Source organism: Rhinichthys klamathensis, unplaced genomic scaffold (genome assembly GCF_029890125.1).
Source record: "Rhinichthys klamathensis goyatoka isolate OS25496 unplaced genomic scaffold, OSU_Roscu_1.1 h1tg000048l_1, whole genome shotgun sequence".
Taxonomy (NCBI): domain Eukaryota; kingdom Metazoa; phylum Chordata; class Actinopteri; order Cypriniformes; family Leuciscidae; genus Rhinichthys; species Rhinichthys klamathensis.
This window is the reverse complement of record NW_026606594.1, coordinates 578989-601093: the sequence shown is the minus strand read 5'-3', so window position 1 is coordinate 601093 and position 22105 is coordinate 578989. Positions and strand designations below refer to the sequence as shown.

Here is a 22105-nt window from a genome sequence, read left to right as displayed (position 1 = left end):
AGATTTATTTTTAAAAAGTACAAAAAAATTCATGTAGTTTCTTAATTAATATGAGATAAAAGCAGCATTAAAACAGCCCAAAATGCTTTTTAAAATAGATTTACATGCACTAGTCACAGCACAGGAAAAGTCAACTTGCCAAAATGATTATCATGTTGGCTTCTCATATACAGACTTCCCAAAACATCTTTAGTGTGCTTGCTGTATGCAGTGATAGAGTGATGTAGTGCATGATGTATGAATCCATGAAATCAGAGACCCTACACTTGATGATATCTATTCACAAGTGGTGATAGAAGATGTATTTGAGATGCATGTGACTACCAGGTGTAAACAGTGATATGTCTCAGCCGACCACTTGTGAGTGGATCACCCGAGACGGTATACCAATCGTCCCCTTGGAATTATAAGGTTCTACCTGACATTTTTGTCAAAATTGAGTTATTCACATATTCTTATTCTGTGACAACTTATTTACATTATGTGATGTTTTTTTTTTTAATTGTGTCCATTGTGGGACTTTTTATTGAAAAAACAAAAAGGTTCTATCTAGAAAATCGAACTCTAACTTGGCTCTATAAGGTTCTATCTGCGTGAGCCAATCAGCACTTCGAATGCACAGAAGAGGACCAATCAGAATCAACTTTATATGTCATGTCGCAGGCTTTTTCCTTGAAGACAAAAAGAAACCCCATAAAGGCATAATGCTATACATTTACAGTAAATTAAATATTCACTAAATTGTGTAGTGTTATGAAGTGGCTTCAATTTGACCATTTTCTTTATAGTGTATTGGTTATTATTATTAATTATCAATGAGGTTATTATTAATAACTATTATTATTATAGTTATTATTATCTGAATTATACAAATATGCAGTGGGTAAATTGAATATTTTAAAAAAAACATTTAACATGCAAGTGTGTGTGTGTGTGCGCGAGTGTGTGAAAATGTGTGTGTGTGCGAAAGTGTGTGTGTGACTGTGTGTGCGAGTGTGTGAAAGTATGTGTGTGTGTGTGTGTGTGTGTGTGTGTGTGTGTGTGTGTGTGTGTGTGTGTGTGTGTGTGTGTGTGTGTGTGTGTGTGTGAAAGTGTGTGTGTGTGTGTGTGTGTGTGTGTGTGTGTGTGTGTGTGTGTGTGTGTGTGTGTGTGTGTGTGTGTGTGTGTGTGTGAAAGTGTGTGACTGTGTGTGTGTGAGTGAGAGAGAGTGTGTGTGTGTGTGTGTGATTAAAAAATTAGTCTGACATTTTTTGAGATCATAATAGTCAGTGAATAATTTTTCAATGATTATTAAACTTTATGAATTAATTTGCTGAAGCATGTCGATTTTCTTGTAGTTTTTAAAGTCTTGAAATGTCTTAATTTTTACAATTTTAAGCCTTAAAGGTCAAATAGTTAACAATTTCATTGATGGGGTCTTAATTACAACAATAAACGTTAGCATGTTATTTCAGCCATACTGATGTCTAGAGAGAAAGCCATTTCACCTGGCCCACTTTAGCTGGAATAAAGTCCTGCTCAGATGTATTACAGTAGCTGCTTTCTGTCTAAACAAAAGAAAGATTAAAGTAACAATTTCTGCAATAATGTGTTTAATTACCCACCAAATTGGTAACGAAAATTAAGATTCTGCACTGGACAAAATATTTAGACCTACCTTGCTTAATTTGAAATGTCCTAAATACATGGAAGTGCTAAAAAATATGAAATAAATGTCATAGAAAGGATAAAATTTTACTTTCTAACACATGTTGAGACATTGTTACAACATTCATTTTATATTTAATGTTCAAATAATGTTTTGGCAGATAGAACCTTATAATTCTAAGCGAAAAGTGTTTTTTTAGAATTAGAAGGTTCTATCTGCGTTTGACCCATTCCAAAAAAACCCATTTACAAATTTGAGAGGATTTTGATATTGTATATTTAGAATACATTTAGGGTCCCTGTTATTTTCATGTTTGAAAGAAACTTGTTCCCCATATAAATTTTCCTATATGTAATGCAAAAACTTTGAAGCTCAATATCTCAAAACTGCTCAGAACGCAGATAGAACCTTATAATTCCAAGGGGACGCAATGTAAACAGGTCCTATGTGCTATTGTACTCCTAAAGCCTGACAAAAAAGAAAATGTATCATACATATTGATGACATCAGCTTACCCACATTTTTGTCCAAAAACATGATCTAACCTCTAGGATGAGAATGTCCCTCGCCCAAATCGTGGTTCAGTTCACACTTAAGTAGCCTATATTCCTTTAAATTATTTTATTTCTGTAATAAGTACTCTTTTTGCAAGTATGCCAAAGTGTACTTCACAAGTACATACATAACATCTATTTATTAAAACAGTAAAAGATGGTGTCAAAATATTTGAGCATAACCTGATTCATATTCATAAGCTCCCCGGCCGCCCCCACTTCAAAACTTGAGCCGACGGCTATCCCATATCTGACCGCACTGGGCAAAGGTTGCTTAAAGACTTTGGGTCTCGATTGCGTTTTTTTTCTCTTTTGGTGAGTGTGGCATCGTATGTGTTTAGACGTTGCATTAGAATCCAGCTGACCTCAGTGAGACGTGTGTGTTTAGATCACTCAGCCTCCCGTCCCAAAGGAACAGAGTCATACGCCCTGTGAACTCAGGCTGAAGATCAGGTGTCGTTGTGGGTTTTGTAGAGGAGCTGACCCTCACCTTTCAACCCGTGACATCTCACCTGCCCTGACCTGCTTCCAGCACCTTCCAAGGCCACGTTCACTCATTTACCAATACTAACCCTGACTCTCTGAGAGCAAGAAATGGGAAAGAATAAGAATAAAACGAAATAAATTTGATTTCTACATTTTCTGAAGGAAATGTAAACGGCATTTGCCAATGCAAAACTTGCTGGCATGATGCTAGAGTGCTGTGGGTCTCTTGGTTTCCATTTCTGTGGCATTGTTCAGGGTAGCCCCATCACTATGAAATCTGATTGGTCCAAAATCCTGTTCCACGTAACTCTATATTAAACATCAATTATCTCCTGTTCGGCTTTAATAGCGTGGCATCCGTTTCATCCTCAGTCAAACAGAAATAGATTTTACAAAGTGTGAGAAACACTGCTGTTTTTGAAGACAAAGAAGGATGTTTTCAGTGGGACTAATTCCCTTTTAGTTCAAGTCTGGGCTAAATGCATTGAGAATGAGTCAATGCTGGCCACAGTGAGCGTGACTAACCCACACTGGTTCAATAACTTGATCTCACTCTCTGACTACATATAAATAAAGCTAAATCTGTGAGTTTTGGCACTGTTTCTTTCATACTAATGCTATCTTTTCCCAATAATGTGCTTTTCCACCTAAAACAAAGAAACCTCGATGAGACAATGCTCTACGCAGAACAAACCAGCAATGAATCAATCATCATTGTGGTTTTCACCATTGTTCCAGTGGAGAACGTTATGGAAAACATGTTAAGTATCTGAGAGGTGGCAGTGACCAATCAAAACTCTCAACAGGATCCTTGTCAAAAAAATTCTAAAGGAATTTCCATCATAATATAATTTTGTATCAATGTGGAACTAATCTTAATGGTATGAAATATAAAATTCTACCAAATGAAAATCATTGAAAATGAAAATGAAATTCATTGAAAATGAAAAAGAAATCCCTAAAGAAGACAATTCAAACAATATTATGGCAGATTAAAGCATTAAAAACTTAAACAAACTTAAAACAAAGTGGTTAAAATAATATAATATAAAAATACAATAATAATTCTTGACAAATGACTTAAATGAGACACAGAGCTCAACTGTTATATTAAAACATTTTAAATTATTATTTTATTTATTTATTTATTTATTTTAGAATGTAGGTCTTATTTGATTCTTATAGGATTCTTATTTAATCAATCTAGGACTTATTCCAAATGATAAAAGCCTGACTATATGGTCTTTTAGACTGCCCAAGCTGGTTAAGCTAGTCTGTTATGCTGGTTTTAGAACGGTTTTGGGTACTCTAGCCTAAGACCATTTTGCCGAAGAGTTAAACACCATCTTGGCAAAGCTGGGAAACCAGCAAAAAGCAATTAGCTTTTTCAGCAGGGGTGCCATTAGCATCCATTAACATTATTTTGGTGTTAATGCATTAACATCTAACATCCATTAACATCTATTTCTAACAGCACAAGGACATCTACATGTGACAATTCTTCCAGCATTGCTCCACCACCCCAGCACCTTTTTTTCTCAGATTTCTAATTAACTTCCATTTATTAATTAAGAGGATGGAGCTTACACCCCAAGTCACGTCATGCTCCAGCTTGTCCATTTGCCAAAACTCTTCATCTGTATCATTGTCCTATGAACATGCGAACTTTTGAAAGAGTTTTTGGTTTAGATGCAGCAAAGTGAATTACCTCAACAAAAGGATTTTGAATACAAATGGTGGCTGTTTTGAATGAACTTCATAGATCTCTGAGAGGAACTAACCTACTAAAGCAATTACCATCAGCAGGAACGATCAAACCAGACTTTACAATGGTACACTTCAGTGATCAAAAGGTGTTATTAACATTCACCATAATGAGCAAACCAGATCTGCATTTTATGCCAATGTATGTATTATATGAACAAGCCAAAAAGGATCAAAGCTGCATGTTGAGGTCCATTCTAAAGAACAAAAGCAAATATTGTACTCTGAGCAAGATTTTACACATGAGCTTTGAAATGAAACCATGTTCACCATATTCACACTTGAAGTGCCAAAGTTGTGATGGCACATCTGTTTAGTGTGTTATAGCCAAAGAGGGAGTGAAAGGAAGACACTGGGTGAGTGTTTGTGTGCTGGATAGTGACAGGCTGGTATAAAAGTGCTTTGGCAGGAGTCCTCATTATCTCATCGCAAAACAAACATCAGCGTGTCGCCCAAGTGAGCTCCATTTCCCCCACAATAGACCCAACATCTGCCCGACTCTGCTACTGTTCAGCTAGCCCTCTCTCTCACACACACACACACACACACACACACACACACACACACACACACACACACACACACACACACACACACACACACACACACACACAGCACACAACTTCTCCACTAATTAACACCCTTTGCTTATTGTTACACATCTCACAAGCACACCTCAGCATAAACAGGGCAAAAGGTACCATGAGGAAGTGTGAAATGCAAATCTCACAATCCTTTTCAAAGCAGCATTGCTAACAGAGGGCGTTAAGGTGGAGGGAGAGGGACGGGATGACAAAATGCATCCTGACTCTGCACCTCCAGTGTTTGTGTAATTAGTGGCTGGAGAGGTAAAAAAAAGTGTGAAAGTAGGAAGATGACGTGTATATGAAGGACAGAGAGAGGATGGATAGATAGATAGATAGATAGATAGATAGATAGATAGATAGATAGATAGATAGATAGATAGATAGATAGATAGATAGATAGATAGATAGATAGATAGATAGATAGATAGATAGACAGACAGACAGACAGACAGAGATGGATGGATGGACGGACGAACAGAGAGAGAGAGAGAGAGAGAGAGAGAGAGAGAGAGAGAGAGAGAGAGAGAGAGAGAGAGAGAGAGAGAGAGAGAGAGAGAGAGAGAGAGAGAGAGAGAGAGAGAGAGAGAGAGTAATATCAAATATTTCTATTTGAAATAAATCCAGTACTCTTGGGAATTTCTCAAAGACCATCCAACTGTTCATACAACAGATCAATACTTCCAACTTTCAAATCCCTTTGAAACTCAGACTAATTGTTCAGCGTCTCAGTCCAGAAAAAAACTTGTGTTTGTGAGTGTGGTTCAATGAAGCTGCCAGTTGAGTACCTGAAAGGCATCATTTTCTCAGTCTGAAGACTCTGATGTCCTCTTGTCTTGTGGTTGTGCTTCTGTGCCTTCAGTTCTCTCTCAGTAGTTAGATCCACTTTGCTTTTTTTCTGTCAAGACAGTAGTGCACACATGGAACAGCCTTCATATCTCAAAAGAACAATAGACTGATTAGAATGACTAGAGAAAGCGTTTTATAAGCATGTGCTAACTGCTAAGATAATAAAAAAGTTTCCCTATACGAAGCTAGCAATCTGATAACTTAGTACGGTAGGCTACTAGAGTATAAGATAACAGTAATGGTTGCTTACAATGGTTATTTGCCTTCACTGATAAAGATCAAATGTATAAATAAATACATGAATAAAACCCTCATTTAAACACATATAAAGACTTTAATATAGTATAATAATACATAAAAGTCATGTTCTGTGACTATTTAGTGCAGTTTTATATATATTGCAGGATCCATTGATCCATTCTAGTAATTTTGCTTCTGTTTAGGGGCCATTTGACCCCAGCAAATACACATTGTAGAAAAAAATACAATAAAATAAATCATAATCACAACTGACTTAGTGTACAACAGTCAGATCATCTTATTAGCTAAAACTAGAGAAGCTATTAACCCTTGGGCTATAAAAAGAAAAGAAAACGAGGGTTAAAATTATTAATATGATGCTTTTAATGGTCTCCTAACCTAGCCAATACAATACATTAAAATCATCAAAAGTATTACCTAAATCTGAAAGATGATGCACTTGGTTTGCCAAACTCATTTTACTCCAATGGTGTTGATTCGAATGATTCTCTTGTAACAGAGCGTCATCTAGTGGCGAGGTGTAACATTTATGTAGCATGTTTCTGTTTCAGTCTGAAATACTGTTAGTTCTATATATAATTACGTTATATAATAATATAATTTTGATGTAATGAATAGTACGTAGTACCATTCAGAATGATCGGATCTCTTTTTTTAACCTCTATTTCAACATGATTCCAACCCATCCTTTTAAATGTGTCTGAATAGATATGCTTCCTTCACCTTCAACGGAAAATGAGGTGGATCATAATTGTGTTACAAATTAAATCTATAAATAATAGTTAATCTATTTACTTACTTATCTTGTGAATGTGAAGTGTTAAAAATGAAATGTTAAAAAATATATTTTTTTACAATTACGACTGTCGTAAACACAAGATTGTTTACGACAGCGCCCCTGCTTTTGCGCACGGGAAACCCCTGTGCGGCCTCTCCGAACAGCGCTCGAGCTCTGAAAGGTGGGTTCCTCAAGCAGTTGTCACTAAAATACGCATTTAAAGAATAATTTATGCTTTAATTAAACGACAATCATTTTATTTTTTTCCAGAATCATGCCAGCCAAAGGTCCTCTACAGTCTGTCCAGGTTTTTGGACGTAAAGTGAGTATTTAAACGCTGTATGTCCTCGTGCACGGCGGTGATGCGGGTTTGAGATTAGCCGGCTATGCTAAAAGATGTATGCGGTTGTAAATGACTGTGAATCTAATGTTTTATATAGTTTATGTACTAAACGTAACCGTTAGAGGTAATACAAAAGTATATGTGCTCTTAAACCATTGAAATGTAAAATAAGCATATGTCCTGTGTAGATTAATAGTGAGTGATGAATACAGTGTTGGTAATGGCTGTTTGCTGACACGTGGGAAAGTTCAGTGTGTAACGTTACATATACAGCAGTAATTCATACAAAACAGTTGCTTTTACATCTGATCTGCGTGTTTTCTGTTGTTCAGTAGTTATATAGATATTGTAGAGCGGCGACTTTGTCTTACTAACTGTTAGCCTGTAACGTTACTTGTATCTAGTATAGCAATGGGTCTTAATTCTGATCATAAGAATATCATCTAATAGAATATTTAACTCCGGTTTCACAGATAAGCCATTAGTCTAGTCCCTGGCAAAAATGCATGTTTGAGCAGTTTTAACTAAAAGCAACTTGCACTGGCATATCCTAAAATATATCAGTTCCATTGTGTCTCAAGATGCACACCAGTAATGTGTATTTTCCTAAGGCACATTTATAAAAAGCTACTTAAATGCCCCAATTGAACTAAGCTTAATCCTGGCTTAATCTAAGCCCTGTTTGTTAAACTGGGCCTTTAGAAAATATCCTAAATGTGCAATGCTTTGGTTATGTACAATGACAGTAGCAAGATTTAATACCACCGTGCTATAACATCTTAATAGTGTCATATTTGATGTGATGTCTGATCTGTTTTTCACTATCCACAGAAAACAGCCACAGCTGTTGCCCACTGCAAGAGGGGAAATGGGCTTATTAAAGTCAATGGAAGACCCCTTGAGATGATCGAGCCTGCCACTCTTCAGTACAAGGTAGAGTCCTGCGCGGGACTGTTTTCTTCATCCCGCTCCCGCCCGCCGAATTTTTGACCATTACCGCCCGCTCACGCAAGTATGTGTTACACTCCCGCCCGCTCCCGCAATATGTATGTCCACTCCCGCCCACACCCGCAAAACTCGGAGAATTTATTCCCGCACAATAATAGAGATGCACTGACTTTGTGTCTTCTCCCGTCCCGCAGGAAAAAAACGCGTATTTGTATTGCTATTGTTAATGAGAATTCATGGGGTTGTTGGTTTCGTTTCCCTGGCCTGCATGTATTCTGACGCACTGATCAGGAAGATGAATAGTAAATGTCAGACTTGCTTTGCTCAGGTTTTGTACTGTAAATACCTCGTTTAAGGTTCTTTTCCACATCATTGACATCTCCATCATGTCGTTAGGCTACCTCCCAATCCCGCAGGGGTTTTATTTGTCCGCCCATTCCCGCCCGCAGCAAAGTTCAAACCGCCCGCTCCCGCGAGATTTGCGTTGGGTCCCGTGGGACCCGGCGGGACTCAATCCCAATGCAGCCCTCTAGTACAAGGTACTTTAATTACAGATATTGAGTGCTTAGAATAGAAATATTCAATTAGATCTCTATTTCAATCAATTCTTGAATGAATTGTTAATGGTCTAAACGTAGATTGTCATTCATGCCGTTCCAAACCTGTTTTCCCTCTGTGGTAAATAAAGGTGTGTTTTTATAAGAATATCCTGATTTTTTTTTTTTTTTTGTATAATAAAAATGAATCAGGAATTGGTGCTGTCACATTTGTGGAAGAAAAACACCAAAATGTCAGGTTTTGTTTACCGAAAAGCCTGGCATCCTCCACAGCACTTGTTGCCATGTTCATCAGAGAAGTAATAATGTCAGGTTTGGGAAAATTATGCCGCTTTTCAATGTATTAATCTAATTTGCATTCATGAATCAAATCAGTCCAGTTTTCAAGTCTCACTCTGAAATTAAAATTGAGACTTATTTTTTTTATGGGATATTTCATTATTAATGATTTATCAGTGTACTTAATAACTAACTTTCATGTGCCCCTCGTTATCATTAATCAGAAACATTAACTTTCCCTCCCCTTCACGACGGCATCTTTTCTCATCCGTCTGTCTCTCGCATTAGATTGTAGCAATTAGCAAACAATGACCCGTTCAATTCCTGATGGAGAGTCAAGTCTTGGCTTTTTTCTTGAGAAGCCGTACCACTAGGATCTGTGTCATAACAGTAAATAATAGATGATCGCAATTTCCATTGCATCAACTTTAAAGGGTTAGTTCATCCAAAAATGAAAATTCTGTCATTTACTCACCCTCATGTCGTTCCAAACCCGTAAGACTTTCGTTCATCTTCAGAACACGAATGAAGATCTTTTAAATGAAATCTGGGTGATTTCTGTCCCTCCATTGACAGTCTTCGTATAAAGAGATTGTAAAACTAATCCATGTGAAATGTATTGAGTCACTTTATATAATGAACAGAATGTTTATATGTAAATAAAAGCCTAAATGTAATCCATTCATCATAAAGCGATCGAGTCTCTTCAGAAGATTTGTACTATACCGCTCAATATGGATTAGTTTCCCGATCTCTTATGAACTTTTTGTAATATTTATGTGGTTGTTTGGTAGCTGTCAATGGAGGGACAGACAGCTTTTAGATTACATTTAAATTAGTGCTGGCCGGTTCGTGAACGAATCGTTCTTTTGAACCTGTTCTTTTTTGAACCGGTCGAACCAGTACACTAAATCGGACTGAATCGTTCGAAACAGTTCGCGTCTTGCGTCAGTGCTGATACACAAGTTACTAAAGTTACTCACTTTCAGACATGCCTGACAGTCCCTCTGACTCGAAATAAACCAATATCCCGGAGTATATTTCACTCCAGTATTTCAACTCCAGTTTGAAACGTGTTGTTTTTGAGAGAAGTGATGAGCACGAGCAGCTGATACTGCGCATGCGCGTACTACCGAACGCACAAGTACAGCGGTTATCGGATCACCACCAGTACAGAACCGAGAACTGTTTCTTTCGGACACGTTCGACATAATGAGAACAACTGATCGATGAGCTGAGCATGCGTGCAATTTTTTTCTGAGGGACGAAATGTACCTTTCTTAAGTATTTATTTAGTTGAACATCAGTAAGTGTAATAAAAAAAAAAACATGTTGGAAACATGTTTATCACATAATTACTGTATTATCACTATTATTTTAAAGTTTGGAAACACAATGAATGGATTGTAAAACTGTCAAACTAAACATTTATTAAAATAATATTTTCAGGAACAGCTCATTTAATTTCTAAGTAAGTTGATATAAATAGTTGATGTAAACTCTTGCCAAAGTTTTAATGGTGCACACTGCACAGTACTGCTTAGTAAATGTTTATAATGTGTTAAAACATAACGTATTAAACATATTGGAGAAAAAAGACATGCATCGATTTTTTTTTTTAGTTTTGTCGACTGTATATTCAGGTTTCAGCAGTTCTCAGCTCAGCACACAGGCCTATGCTACGGTTCTCGAGTCAAGAACTGGTTGTTGCAGTTCTTGAATCACCAGTACAGAACCGAGAACTGTTTCTTTCGGACACGTTAGATACGGAGAACCGATGAGCTGGAGATACTGAGCATGCGTGATAGCACTGTCTCTAAACAGAACTTTCTTTCGGCCAACTGATGATGTGCTGATGAGCACGCAGCACGGGTGAACCGAGGACTTAAATGAGGGGCCGAATTCGGCGAAATTTAAGTTTATTACAAATAAAATGAAGACCACTTATGCACTTTTTTAAGACATGTTAAACATCCGCGTTTGCACATCGCCTGTAGGCTACAGGGTTTGTTTGCAAAATGTAAATGTAAGAAACTTATCCAAGAGGATTATGACGATGAGTACTATTATTTAAGTGAAGTTATGATTACAAATGCCTTTAAGTATTTTTATCCGCCGGGACGATATAATTGACGTCATTACGCGAGGACGTAAAAGAACTGGTGAACCGGTTTTTTGAACCGGTTCATTGAAACGAACTGTCCGAAAGAACCGGTTCGCGGAAAAGAACCGAACTTCCCATCACTAATTTAAATATCATCTTTTGTATTTCGAGGATAAAAGTCTGACGGGTTTGGAACAACATGAGTAAATGACAGAATTTTCATTTTTGGGTGAATTAACCCTTAAATTGAAGTGACGTGAAGTCCAAGTATGGTAACGCATATTCATAATTTGCCCTCTTCATTTAACCCATCAAAGTTAGTGCACACACATTAGGAGCAGTGAACACACACACCCATAGCAGTGGGCAGCCATTCACTGCGGCGCCCAGAGAGCGATTGTAAGTTAGGTGCCTTGGATCAAGGGCCATTTCCTGCCGGTACTGAGAAATCGAACCCACTACCTTTGGGTTAAAAGTTCAACTCCCTAACTATTAGGCCACAACTGCTCAACTTTAAGTGTACCCCACTTATGTACATTAATCAGGATAGAGTTCTTTAGCTCTGTGTGAGGAGATTTTGTTCATGCGTCTACTAACGGAGTGTTTCCGTTTCCTTTAGCTGCTGGAGCCTCTTCTGCTGCTGGGTAAGGAGCGCTTCGCTGGCGTTGACATCAGAGTTCGCGTGAAGGGTGGTGGACACGTCGCTCAGATTTACGGTTAGTAACACTGGCTGATGGTGTAAGCCGTTTGCTCTGGATTGTCTTACCGTGAAAACATTTGTACATGATAATCAGTGAACGGTAAATGGAATCTTACCTAAGGCCGCAGTGTTCAAAAACTTCTGTACGGACATTAACATAATTTATTCTTCTTTCAGCCATTCGTCAGGCCATCTCTAAATCCCTGGTTGCCTATTATCAGAAATGTAAGTGTGTGTTATTGTAGTCATTATGTTGTGAAGATGAATGTGTATGTGTCTGCATTTGTCATATTTTTCTATTTTCTCTTCTCCCAGATGTGGATGAGGCTTCCAAGAAAGAGATCAAGGATATCTTGATTCAGTATGACAGGACCCTGCTGGTCGCTGATCCCCGCCGCTGCGAGTCCAAGAAGTTCGGTGGACCTGGAGCTCGCGCACGCTACCAGAAGTCCTACCGTTAAAATCTCTCTGTACATTTTCATATAATAAAACTGAGGGGGAACAATTCTGTTGTCTTGAGTTCTTCTTAAAGGGCATATTGCAGGTTAGAGGACCCAACGAGTCAATGTATAGAAAAACAATGTAGTAATTAGATTTTCTTTAAAATATACTTATAAATACATTACATTGGCTTCTGGAGTCGTTTTTGTGAGAATTTTACTTCCGCATCTGAAAATGGGCGTGACGGGCGTGACGTAACGGGCGGGAGAGCGGTCGATTCAAACCATTCAAACAACAGGAAAACAATGGATCGCAATGACATTTCGGACTTACTCGTATGACAGACCACGGACGACAGCCTTACAATTATGAGCCTGCTATGCTGCCGAGAGAGCAGGCACAGGCCAGGATTAATGTTAGACAGAACAACGGTCAGAGGACACACACATTATTGTAAAAGTATTATTATAAAAAAACTTGTGTGGAGTGAGTGTGCGCAGCTGCAGTTTATTGCATCACTTAATCGCGTGTATTTTTGATTAGCCTAGCTGTCAGATACTGAGTAAACATTAAAAGAACAGGCCTATTCAATCTTCCCTGGATGTTTTTTTAAGAAGAAATTAAATAATAGCAATCAGGAGAATGGAAGCAGCAATAAAAAAATGAGGACTGTAGTGCTGTCGGCAAAACATTATACCACTGCAATAAAAACTGCACTGCAACAAAAAGGTAAGGCATATGTGTTTTTATATTTAATGCTGTTCACTGTGAGTTTTAATTAAGTGTAATAGAGTTAATAGTGCATCGTTCATTCTGTTTGGTAAAATGTGAGGTGAATATCGATTATTACCATCGTATCAGTTAATAACAAAGCTATTGGTCATCTAGGAGTATTGGATTTTACCAATAAAAGAAATAAACTATTGGCCTATAAGCTTTGATCAGGCGCGTTTGTCATGCTCATTAATATCCGTCCAGACTAACGTTAAGTGATATAACTTAGCTCATCGAGAGACAGATAGATATTTTTATTCCTGATATACACGTTTTTGTTCCTCAGATCTGGTGTACGCTACACACGATCGCGATTTTGGAAGCCGATGCGGAAGATAAATCCTGTCTCTACAGCTGCACAAACCGCACACAGGCACGATAGACAGCACCGTCCCTTTTCTTGTTAGGAAACCTGATTCGATGTCCTGACAGGCCGGAGTTTTTGCAACCTCCACAAACACAATAATTTACCATGGTGACGATGATAAATTAAAATATAAAAACTACCGAAAACACTAATTCACGACCACTCTTACTGACTTTTTTTTTAATTCGATGCCACAAGAACAGGTTTTACATATTCACAATATCACATTAACATTAGCTGCCAGGATATAAAAAATACAAAAAAAGTTTTACATAAAATCCTGTGCTTTCAAAGCATTACATGTTTTCATTGCTTTTTAGTTTTTAGTTTGTTTGTTCCAAAAGATGTACATAGGCTATAAGTCATTTATAAAACGTGAATAAAAGCCCAATTCTTTTTATGTATATGGTATTTTCCTAATAAAACAAATAACTGTAAAATATGTTGTTCTTTACATTCCAAATTGTCATTCTGAGTATAGAAAAGCAAATTTACCCGCTCGTATTGAATACAAACCTATCTGCGCTGCTGAGGCTCCCTCCCTCTGGTGACGTAAAATGACGCGATGTTGAAAAAAAAAACGGTTTTTACCAGCAGTCAAAGAAACGCTCACTTTATCTACTAAATTTGTGCCCTTATGTCGTTTTAAAACATTTTAAATCCTGCATTACCTTTTCATATGGTATTTTCATACAAGGTTATATATTAATTTAGATTTTTTTTTTAACCTGCAATATGCTCTTTAAGACTGTGCTTGTAGTCTTGAGTTTGAATGTGTTCTGTGAATCGCTGATGAATGCATGGAATGATTATGATAGTAAAATTCAACAATGAAAGAAATGGCCTGTTTATATTCTGCAAAAGGATAGTGATGTGAAATAATATATAGAGCTACATCACATCTAAGAATGTGTTTTGAGTGAGTATACATGCTGATTATTGAACCACAGTAGCATTCTATTATTCATTTTGCCATAGAAATAATTGAAATGTGGCTCTCGAGTTCAACAACAGTGGTAGATTTTAAGTGCATGCCTAAGGAGGTTCCTAAAGCAGCACGAACTACGGGTGAAGTACACTAAATAGTCATTTGGAATTGAGTTCAATATTATTAATCAGTAGTGTGAATATTCTTATCTTAGAAATTTGTTACAAATTATTGTAGGCCTAGTGTATTTTAAATGCTCTATATGGAGTTAAATTATTCTTTGAATAATATTATAAACTAGAATTCATCTGTTATTTTGTAGTAGCCTAAATGTGGTGCTGCACCTCGGTCATATCGGGTTCTTCTAACCAGTAATACAGAGATTTACAGAACATTTCCTTGAACGATGAAAGCAAAAGCAATGTATATTTGTATCCACTAGAGGGAGCAAACCTATATTATAGTCCTAAAATGTAGATCATTCAGGTCAGCCGAAATAGTAGGCTACTGATGATGATGACTGATATCTGAAATTTCCAGAAAGACAGCAAAGCATTAGTGTGAGCACAAGGGAGGAAACAGTAAAAGCATTCAGATTAAAGAAGCATGCATACTTGTTTTGTTGGTTTTAATCTCTGCAATACATCCTCTGAGTGTGATTCATCTGTTCTGTAGCTCTCAGATTCTGGGTGAGGTAAGAGCAAGAGATAATGAAATAAGAGCTGTCTTGCTATAGGCCACTGCTGCTGCACGGTCTGATGTGATTCACTTATGGTAAATGGCTGGTATTGATCCATTACTGGCAGTTGGATCACCAAGTGGACGCAGATGGTGAAAATACCGTCTTCCAGCTCTTTTGGACATTTGCATCCTACTACTTTGCCTGAGGATGCTTCTTTCATTACGGTCTGATTCATGTAGATCGCAATGAACTGTGTTGTCATACAGATATGACACTATGGACCTAGAAAATGCACGGGTTTGATCCTATGATACTATACAAAAATATTGAATTTAAGTAAGTTTTCAAATAATGATAGAACAGTAGTTCGCTTCTTAGAAACAAGTGTAGCTAATTTGTCAAAGCACATTTTAAAATGATAAAATATTACGAATAGAACTTTATTCTACGTTTAATCATTTCTGAGTTACAATAGTTAAAATAAGTTAGTCCGAAACATTCGCGTGTTTTTGTTTGTTTGTTGGTTTTAACTGAATTGCTTTACTTGAAGATATTTAAGGGCGCATGCCCGATATTGCTCCCGCGCGAGAGAGCACGACGTGAGCGAGCAGGATAGAGAGGTGATGACCGTGGTCCGTGAGTGTAAATTATTGGCTGGGCACGCGCTCCTTTATATATAATAATGAAGATTAGACAACATAGAACGAGGATATCAGGGTGAGGGTGCCTGCACATTTAAATTTTTGGCGAATATTCAGGGGCGAATGTTTTTTTTTATATATATTTTTTTATATGAATATGTGATTGAGAGATTGAGAGTGAGTGAGAGATTGGCGGGGCTAATTTGCATATTCATAGAACTGCGTAAACTATACGAGGCAAGGTGTAGAGTCATATTCAAACTATTATTAGGCATGAGTATTTTCTTTCCATATTTTGTTTAAATATGTAATTTTGGTGATCAAAGACGAGTTTTTTTAAAGGATAAAATTATTGACTACAGGGGGACTTTAAGGAGAAAATACTAAGCGATGGTGTCGACTGATTAATTTGCACGTGATATAACACCACATAGATATTAAACAACATAAAAAACTTGATTTTCACCACAGGGGTCTCTAAGGACAAATTTACGTGCACATGTGCTGTCAGAAATTTAGAGTGAATTTTGCTTAGGCGGGCCTACATAAATGCATAAATTGTGCGAAATTATAAATTGAAAGAGGCCTATTGGCATTTTTTTTTAGCTGAGAAGAACCAAACGTAATTGAAATACTACATGGCGCATAACTTAATAATATGGATGGAAGAGTTTGTGTTGTTAGCTGCATTCAATTGAATATCCACCCCTCTTGTTGCTGATGAGTTTCAGACGGAGACAGGCCTGACCTGAGGTGAAACTTAACCACAGAGTGCAAACGATTCACCACTACTGCTGAGCTTCCTGGACAAAGACATGAGAACTCTGCTGCTGTTCACATGGGATAGAGAGGAAGTACATGGGTAAAAAAACAGACTGAGCCAAACTTTGGGGGAAATATTATGGTAATATCGCTTAGTAAATAGAGATAGATACCATATTGGGTTTTGAAATGCTAGTATGATGGTATTCCCACAAGGATGAGCAAGTTAGTCAACCTGCTTCACTAGGTCTTTTCAGCTGCGTAGAAGGAAGTGAGCATTATGAGAAGATATTTTTTAAGTTGTTGAGAAGGTTTTTGTTCAAGGAAATTGATGGAGAGAGTTACGATAAAGCAGATAGTTACTAATACAGGACATTGGCAAAATAGAAGATACTCTACATATTGTATCATTGCACAATGTGGTGGTAAATATGCTGTTGTTTGTCAGTTCAACTGTGTTGAAAGTAAGTTGTCTGTCTGAACTAAACTAAACTAAACTAAACTAAACTAAAGCTTCCATAGTAGCTTTTGGGGATTCTTACCCACTGCGAGGAGGAGCAGAGAAGGTCCACTCCTCTCTGTTTACTCGGTGAGAGGTGATTGGTCAGTCAAATGAAAGGTTGCAGGCAGACAGATTTGGGAATCTGTACACTGTAATATGACTCATAAGCTTATCTTTCTATCTGACATTAACAGAGCAACTTAAGCTGTTTATGGAGATGGACGGAGTTGGGCGGACACCTGGCTTCTTTTGGCATCACAGATGTCTCCCTGACAATATGACCTGTATGTTTAAAGTAAGAGTCCTGGTCCAGAATCAGCTCATCCTTGCCAGTGGGGCTTGCAAAGGTAAAACTGTATGTATGAAATGTAAAAGTAACTCATCCAACACCCATTTGCGATGGAAAATCAAAATGGACAATTCTTATTTTTCTTACATAATTTTGCAATGTTTATTATAAATGATTTATACGTGCACATCATTATTATTATTTGTAAATTCACATGCCTTCATAATCTTCAATATAAAATGTTCACCTCCCCTTCAAAACTTCTGTTCTGTTCATGACGTGCGTCTCGGTGGAGGATTGGGCTCTATACTGAATGCAAACTTACACTCTGATCTGCCGCTATTTACTTTACAAGCCAATCAATTCCCGAAGGACAAAATTAAATTCCGGCCTACATTTTTCTCATTCCAGGAGTCGTTTCATTCAGATATATATATATGTCACAATAGGGAAGAAAAGACTATCACAGCTTCCGTTTCATGCCAACTTTAACTTCAGGAATGTAAAACTGTAGTTAATATTACAGAACATGGTAAGAAGACCAAAGGCTGCAAACTAAACATGAATAAATATGAATACATACTTACACACTTACTAAATGTACATTTTTATTGACAAAGCTGTACAATACCAAAGCATTAGTAACATATGCACATTTATATGTATAAAAAATTTTAGCCTTACTTACCAAGGCTACACTTATTTGATAAAAAAATTGAGTTGAAACATTAATATTGTTAAATATTACTACATTTTCAAATAACTGCTTTATATTTGATTATATTTTAAAATTTAATTTATTCCTGTGATGCAAAGCTGGATTTTCAGCATCATTACTCCAGTCTTTAGTGTCTCATGATCTTTCAGAAATCAGTATAATAATGCTGATTTGATTCTCAAGAAACATTTTTTAGATTTTTTGATGAATGAAAGTTCAAAAGAACAGCATTTATTTAAAATAGAAATCTTTTGTAACACTTAGAATGTCTTTAGTCTCATGACTTTTGATCTTTTTTTATCTATCTTTTTGATCAATTTAATGCATCCTTGCTGAATAAAAGTATTAATTTATTTAAAAAAATTAAAATCTTTCTGACCAAAAACCATAGAACTTTAGTGTACATGCAACGTAAAATAAATAAATGAATAAAAAAAACGAACAAAACAAAAAAATCTGACTAACATTTAAACTAAATACTTTACTTTAATATTTACAATTTCCAGGTTTTGCTTCTTCCTGTTTCGCAGTATGATTTTTTTTATTTCCATGCCATTTTCTTACCATTTTCCTCTTAGTATTTTCTCTTTAGTCTTAATAATCATAACACACAAAGACACACACACAGTTATATGAGTATACTTAAACTGCTCTACTGAGGTTAACCTATGTTATATCCTTCCATCCTTGCTCTGTTTTTTTGCATCTGCTTTTCGTCATTTTCTGTTCTGAGAATCGCCCTCCTCCAGCCCTCCATCTCCTCCCACCCCCGCACTGCCTTTCTCACTGTGTTTTATCTATATCTAACATCTCTCTGGCTCTTATATCACAGTTTTGTAGGCAATCATTGTAACGGCCGTCTTGTTGGACAAATACACATGCTTGTATTTACAAATGCAACCCCTGTGTGTCTATTGAGAGATTTTGCAAAGCACTAGGCTAAAAATTGATTTCAAACCGTGTGCATTTCAGATCAAGCTTTCATTTGTGTATTTAAGTGGCGTGTGTCTGGTTTAGCCATCTGTAGTAATTCATTTGCATCACTTAATTACTACAGTATACTTTATAAAGACAGAAGTCAGACTGATTTGTGGCTGATAATGGCCAGACCAGCAAACCATCTGCCAAAATATGCTGTATACAACAGAGCTCACTGTGTAGAATACTGTATCCAACAACGCAATGCACCTAACCTTCAGTTTCCAGTGTGACACTGAAGCAAAATCAACACCAACATCTCCTTTTCTAAAAGCAAAGATCTTTATAAATAATAAATACCATTACAGTGAGATGGTGAATCTTTCTGACCAAAAGATTATATATATACACTATATATGTCACTGGTGTGGTGCGGGCAGATGAAGAGGCAGCAGTCAACGGATCCAATTCAAATAAACTTTACTTTTAACAAAACTCAAACCGGTACAGGCAGGCAAAGGGTACACACAAGATAAATCTACGTGACACAAAACACTATGACAATAACAAGAACCGACCAAGACAGACTGAACACAAGCAAACTAAATACAAGTCCAAATGAACACTAACGAGGTGAAGACAGGTGACACAGATGGTGAAGATGAACAGGTGGATGATTGAGGGAGTGAATTCAGGTGTGGAGACAAGAGGATGCTGGGAAGTGTAGTGAAGATGACGAAGACAGAATGGTGCAGACTATGACTGTGACAATATACTAATAATATACTATATACTAATAATATATACCATTTCATTCATTCAACTGATTTGTTCAAAACGTTGAGGACCAAAAGTGACTGGCTGAAATTGGAATAGGAATAGCTTCTTGTTTATTGAACTGCTGTGTAAAAGCAATATCACAAAATGTGGTTCTGCTACTCCAATAATTTACCAACAGCAGATCCTAAATCTGTGGTGAAAGAAAACCGTAACTATTTTACATGGTGATGATTTTGTATGTAATTTGTTGGCGTGGTAGATTTCCCCTATGCACCTGACTTATAGGGTTAGTTCACCCAAAAAGGAAATTTCTTTCATTACTTACTCACCCTCATGTCGTTCCAAACCCGTAAGACCTTCATCTATTCTCGTCGCTTCATAACATTAAGGTTAAACCACTGTAGTCACATGGACTAAATTAACAATGTATTTACTACCTTTCTGGGCCTTAAAAGTTGCAATGACGTTGCTGCCTATGGCTGATTCAGAAACCTCTCGGATTTCATCAAAAATATCTTAATTTGTGTTTCGAAGATGAACGACGGTCTTAAGAGTTTTGGAATGAAATTAGGGTGAGTAATTAATGACAGAAATTTCATTTTCAGAGTACAACAGTTTTTATAGAATAAGTGTATGGCAAAGGTGAAATGATTCATTACATTATTTTCTCTAATATGATTGGTTTTTCTTATCTGCAACTAGATAAAAGCAAATTTAGATTCAGCTTGTTGTTAGGGGATTGAAGTTAAATATAGATATTCAAACGTCTAGCTCTCTTGTTCTATTCAGACAGTATCTAGTTTTGTTTCCTCTTTTGTTATATTCAGACACATATTCAGACACTTTGGCCAGATATTGGGGACATTTAGTTTTCAAAGCATACAAATGTTAATTCAAATGTTAATTCTGCACGAAAAAGCAATATATATATATACAGTATATGTACATAACATGTTAAGTGATAATGTATGGATGCTTGCTTTTAAACATGCAATGTAGAGAGGTCACGTCACAAAAATGCTTGAAACATTTGCCACTGCATCCTGGGTTCACTTTTCACATAGTACTTTGAGAATTAGGCAGCATACAATGCATACTGCACAGTGCGCACTATTCTAGTATTTCAATCTGAACATAACCTGTCACAAAACCCACATGGCCTGCTATCGTAAGTGTGCTGTCCCTGTCAGCCTTCTCAACCGAACGATCTCCAGACCTCAGGACCGTGTCTCATTAAACTCTCTCACATCACTGCTAAAGTCATGGTATTCCTGAGGCTACGTCAAGCCCCTGGGTTCTGCACAATCATCATATATCTGACCCAGTTCATACATGGACAAAAGGAGACATTTGCAGAAGCATAAACAGTGAAGCCGTTTGCTTGCCACCTACAGAAGTGAGCTTGCGCAGTCCGCCCGTTTCATGCTCTGCAGTTAAACAGTCACCTAGTAAAAGGCAAGAGAATGTCATATAAAGAACTAGCCATATATGGTCTTTTCCTCTGTGTGCACAGCGCTATGGAAACACATCACCTGAAGGGGCGACCCCGTGACCCCTTCCTGTCACTGCACTAGACGATGGGTGCAGATTTACGCAGGCCCAGGCGCTTTTCTAGGCCTGCCATGTCGTCTCGTTTGACCGTAATAGGTACTGCAGCGGGAGGAAAAGTAATTGAAGTTTCTCTCTGCGTTCGAAGGTCTGCCAAGTGCGGAGGTGGGGGCTCACTTTAGTGAGGGATACAGTACTGCCGTTGGCATGGCAACAGAGAAGTACTGTTTGGGCATCGCTTATTTAGCAGAAAAGCGACATCCCAGAGAGAAGATAGAGAGATGGTGTGAATAATTGTGAATTGCTATTTGCCTGCCAACAAAAATAATGGTTATAGCAACAGGTCCTGCCTCCCTATATATTTCCCTGTGACTGTCACCCCAGCTGACTCTGTACAAAGTTCAAAAGCATGTAGTTTTAATAGACAGAGCTCTTGTTTAATTAAACAGACAAGTCAAAGAAAGTTTCTGTATATAGTGCTCGGAAATCACTGATTATAACATCTATAGTTCCACTTCTATACATTTTACCTTTTGAAACTGTGATTGCTAGGGTGGTTGCCAGGGCATTGCAATTTGGTTGCTGAAGTGTTTTGCAATTTGAGGTGGTTTATAGTTGGTTTCAAGGTGGATGCTTATAGCCCAAGCCAAACGAGCGGGCATTCTCAAGACTCTGATATTGTAGTCTCTATGTATGGTTCAAGTCCCTCTTTCAATGTAAATCTTTAGAACTTTTTTGGCCCGTTTTATTGTCTGCCTGGTGAAGATCAGACCTTGTTTTTGAGGTCTACTAGAATAGGTTTTCATGATTGAATGTTCAAAACACACATTATTTAAAATATTTTACACTATTGCAGTGTAAAATGTAATAGTCTGCATCAGTAACACTATGTTTGTCAGT

At 37.2% G+C, this 22105-nt stretch overlaps 1 protein-coding gene across 1 annotated transcript; it reads left to right on the top strand.

The window, feature by feature from the left end:
- The first annotated feature begins 7014 nt into the window (after positions 1-7014).
- On the top strand, positions 7015-12360 carry rps16 (ribosomal protein S16). Its single transcript, XM_056247461.1, has 6 exons — positions 7015-7105; positions 7195-7246; positions 8099-8200; positions 11775-11871; positions 12033-12080; positions 12171-12360. The coding sequence occupies exons 2-6, from the start codon at positions 7199-7201 to the stop codon at positions 12314-12316; spliced, it is 441 nt and encodes a 146-aa protein (XP_056103436.1). The 5' UTR covers positions 7015-7105; positions 7195-7198; the 3' UTR covers positions 12317-12360.
- The last annotated feature ends 9745 nt before the right edge of the window (positions 12361-22105 follow it).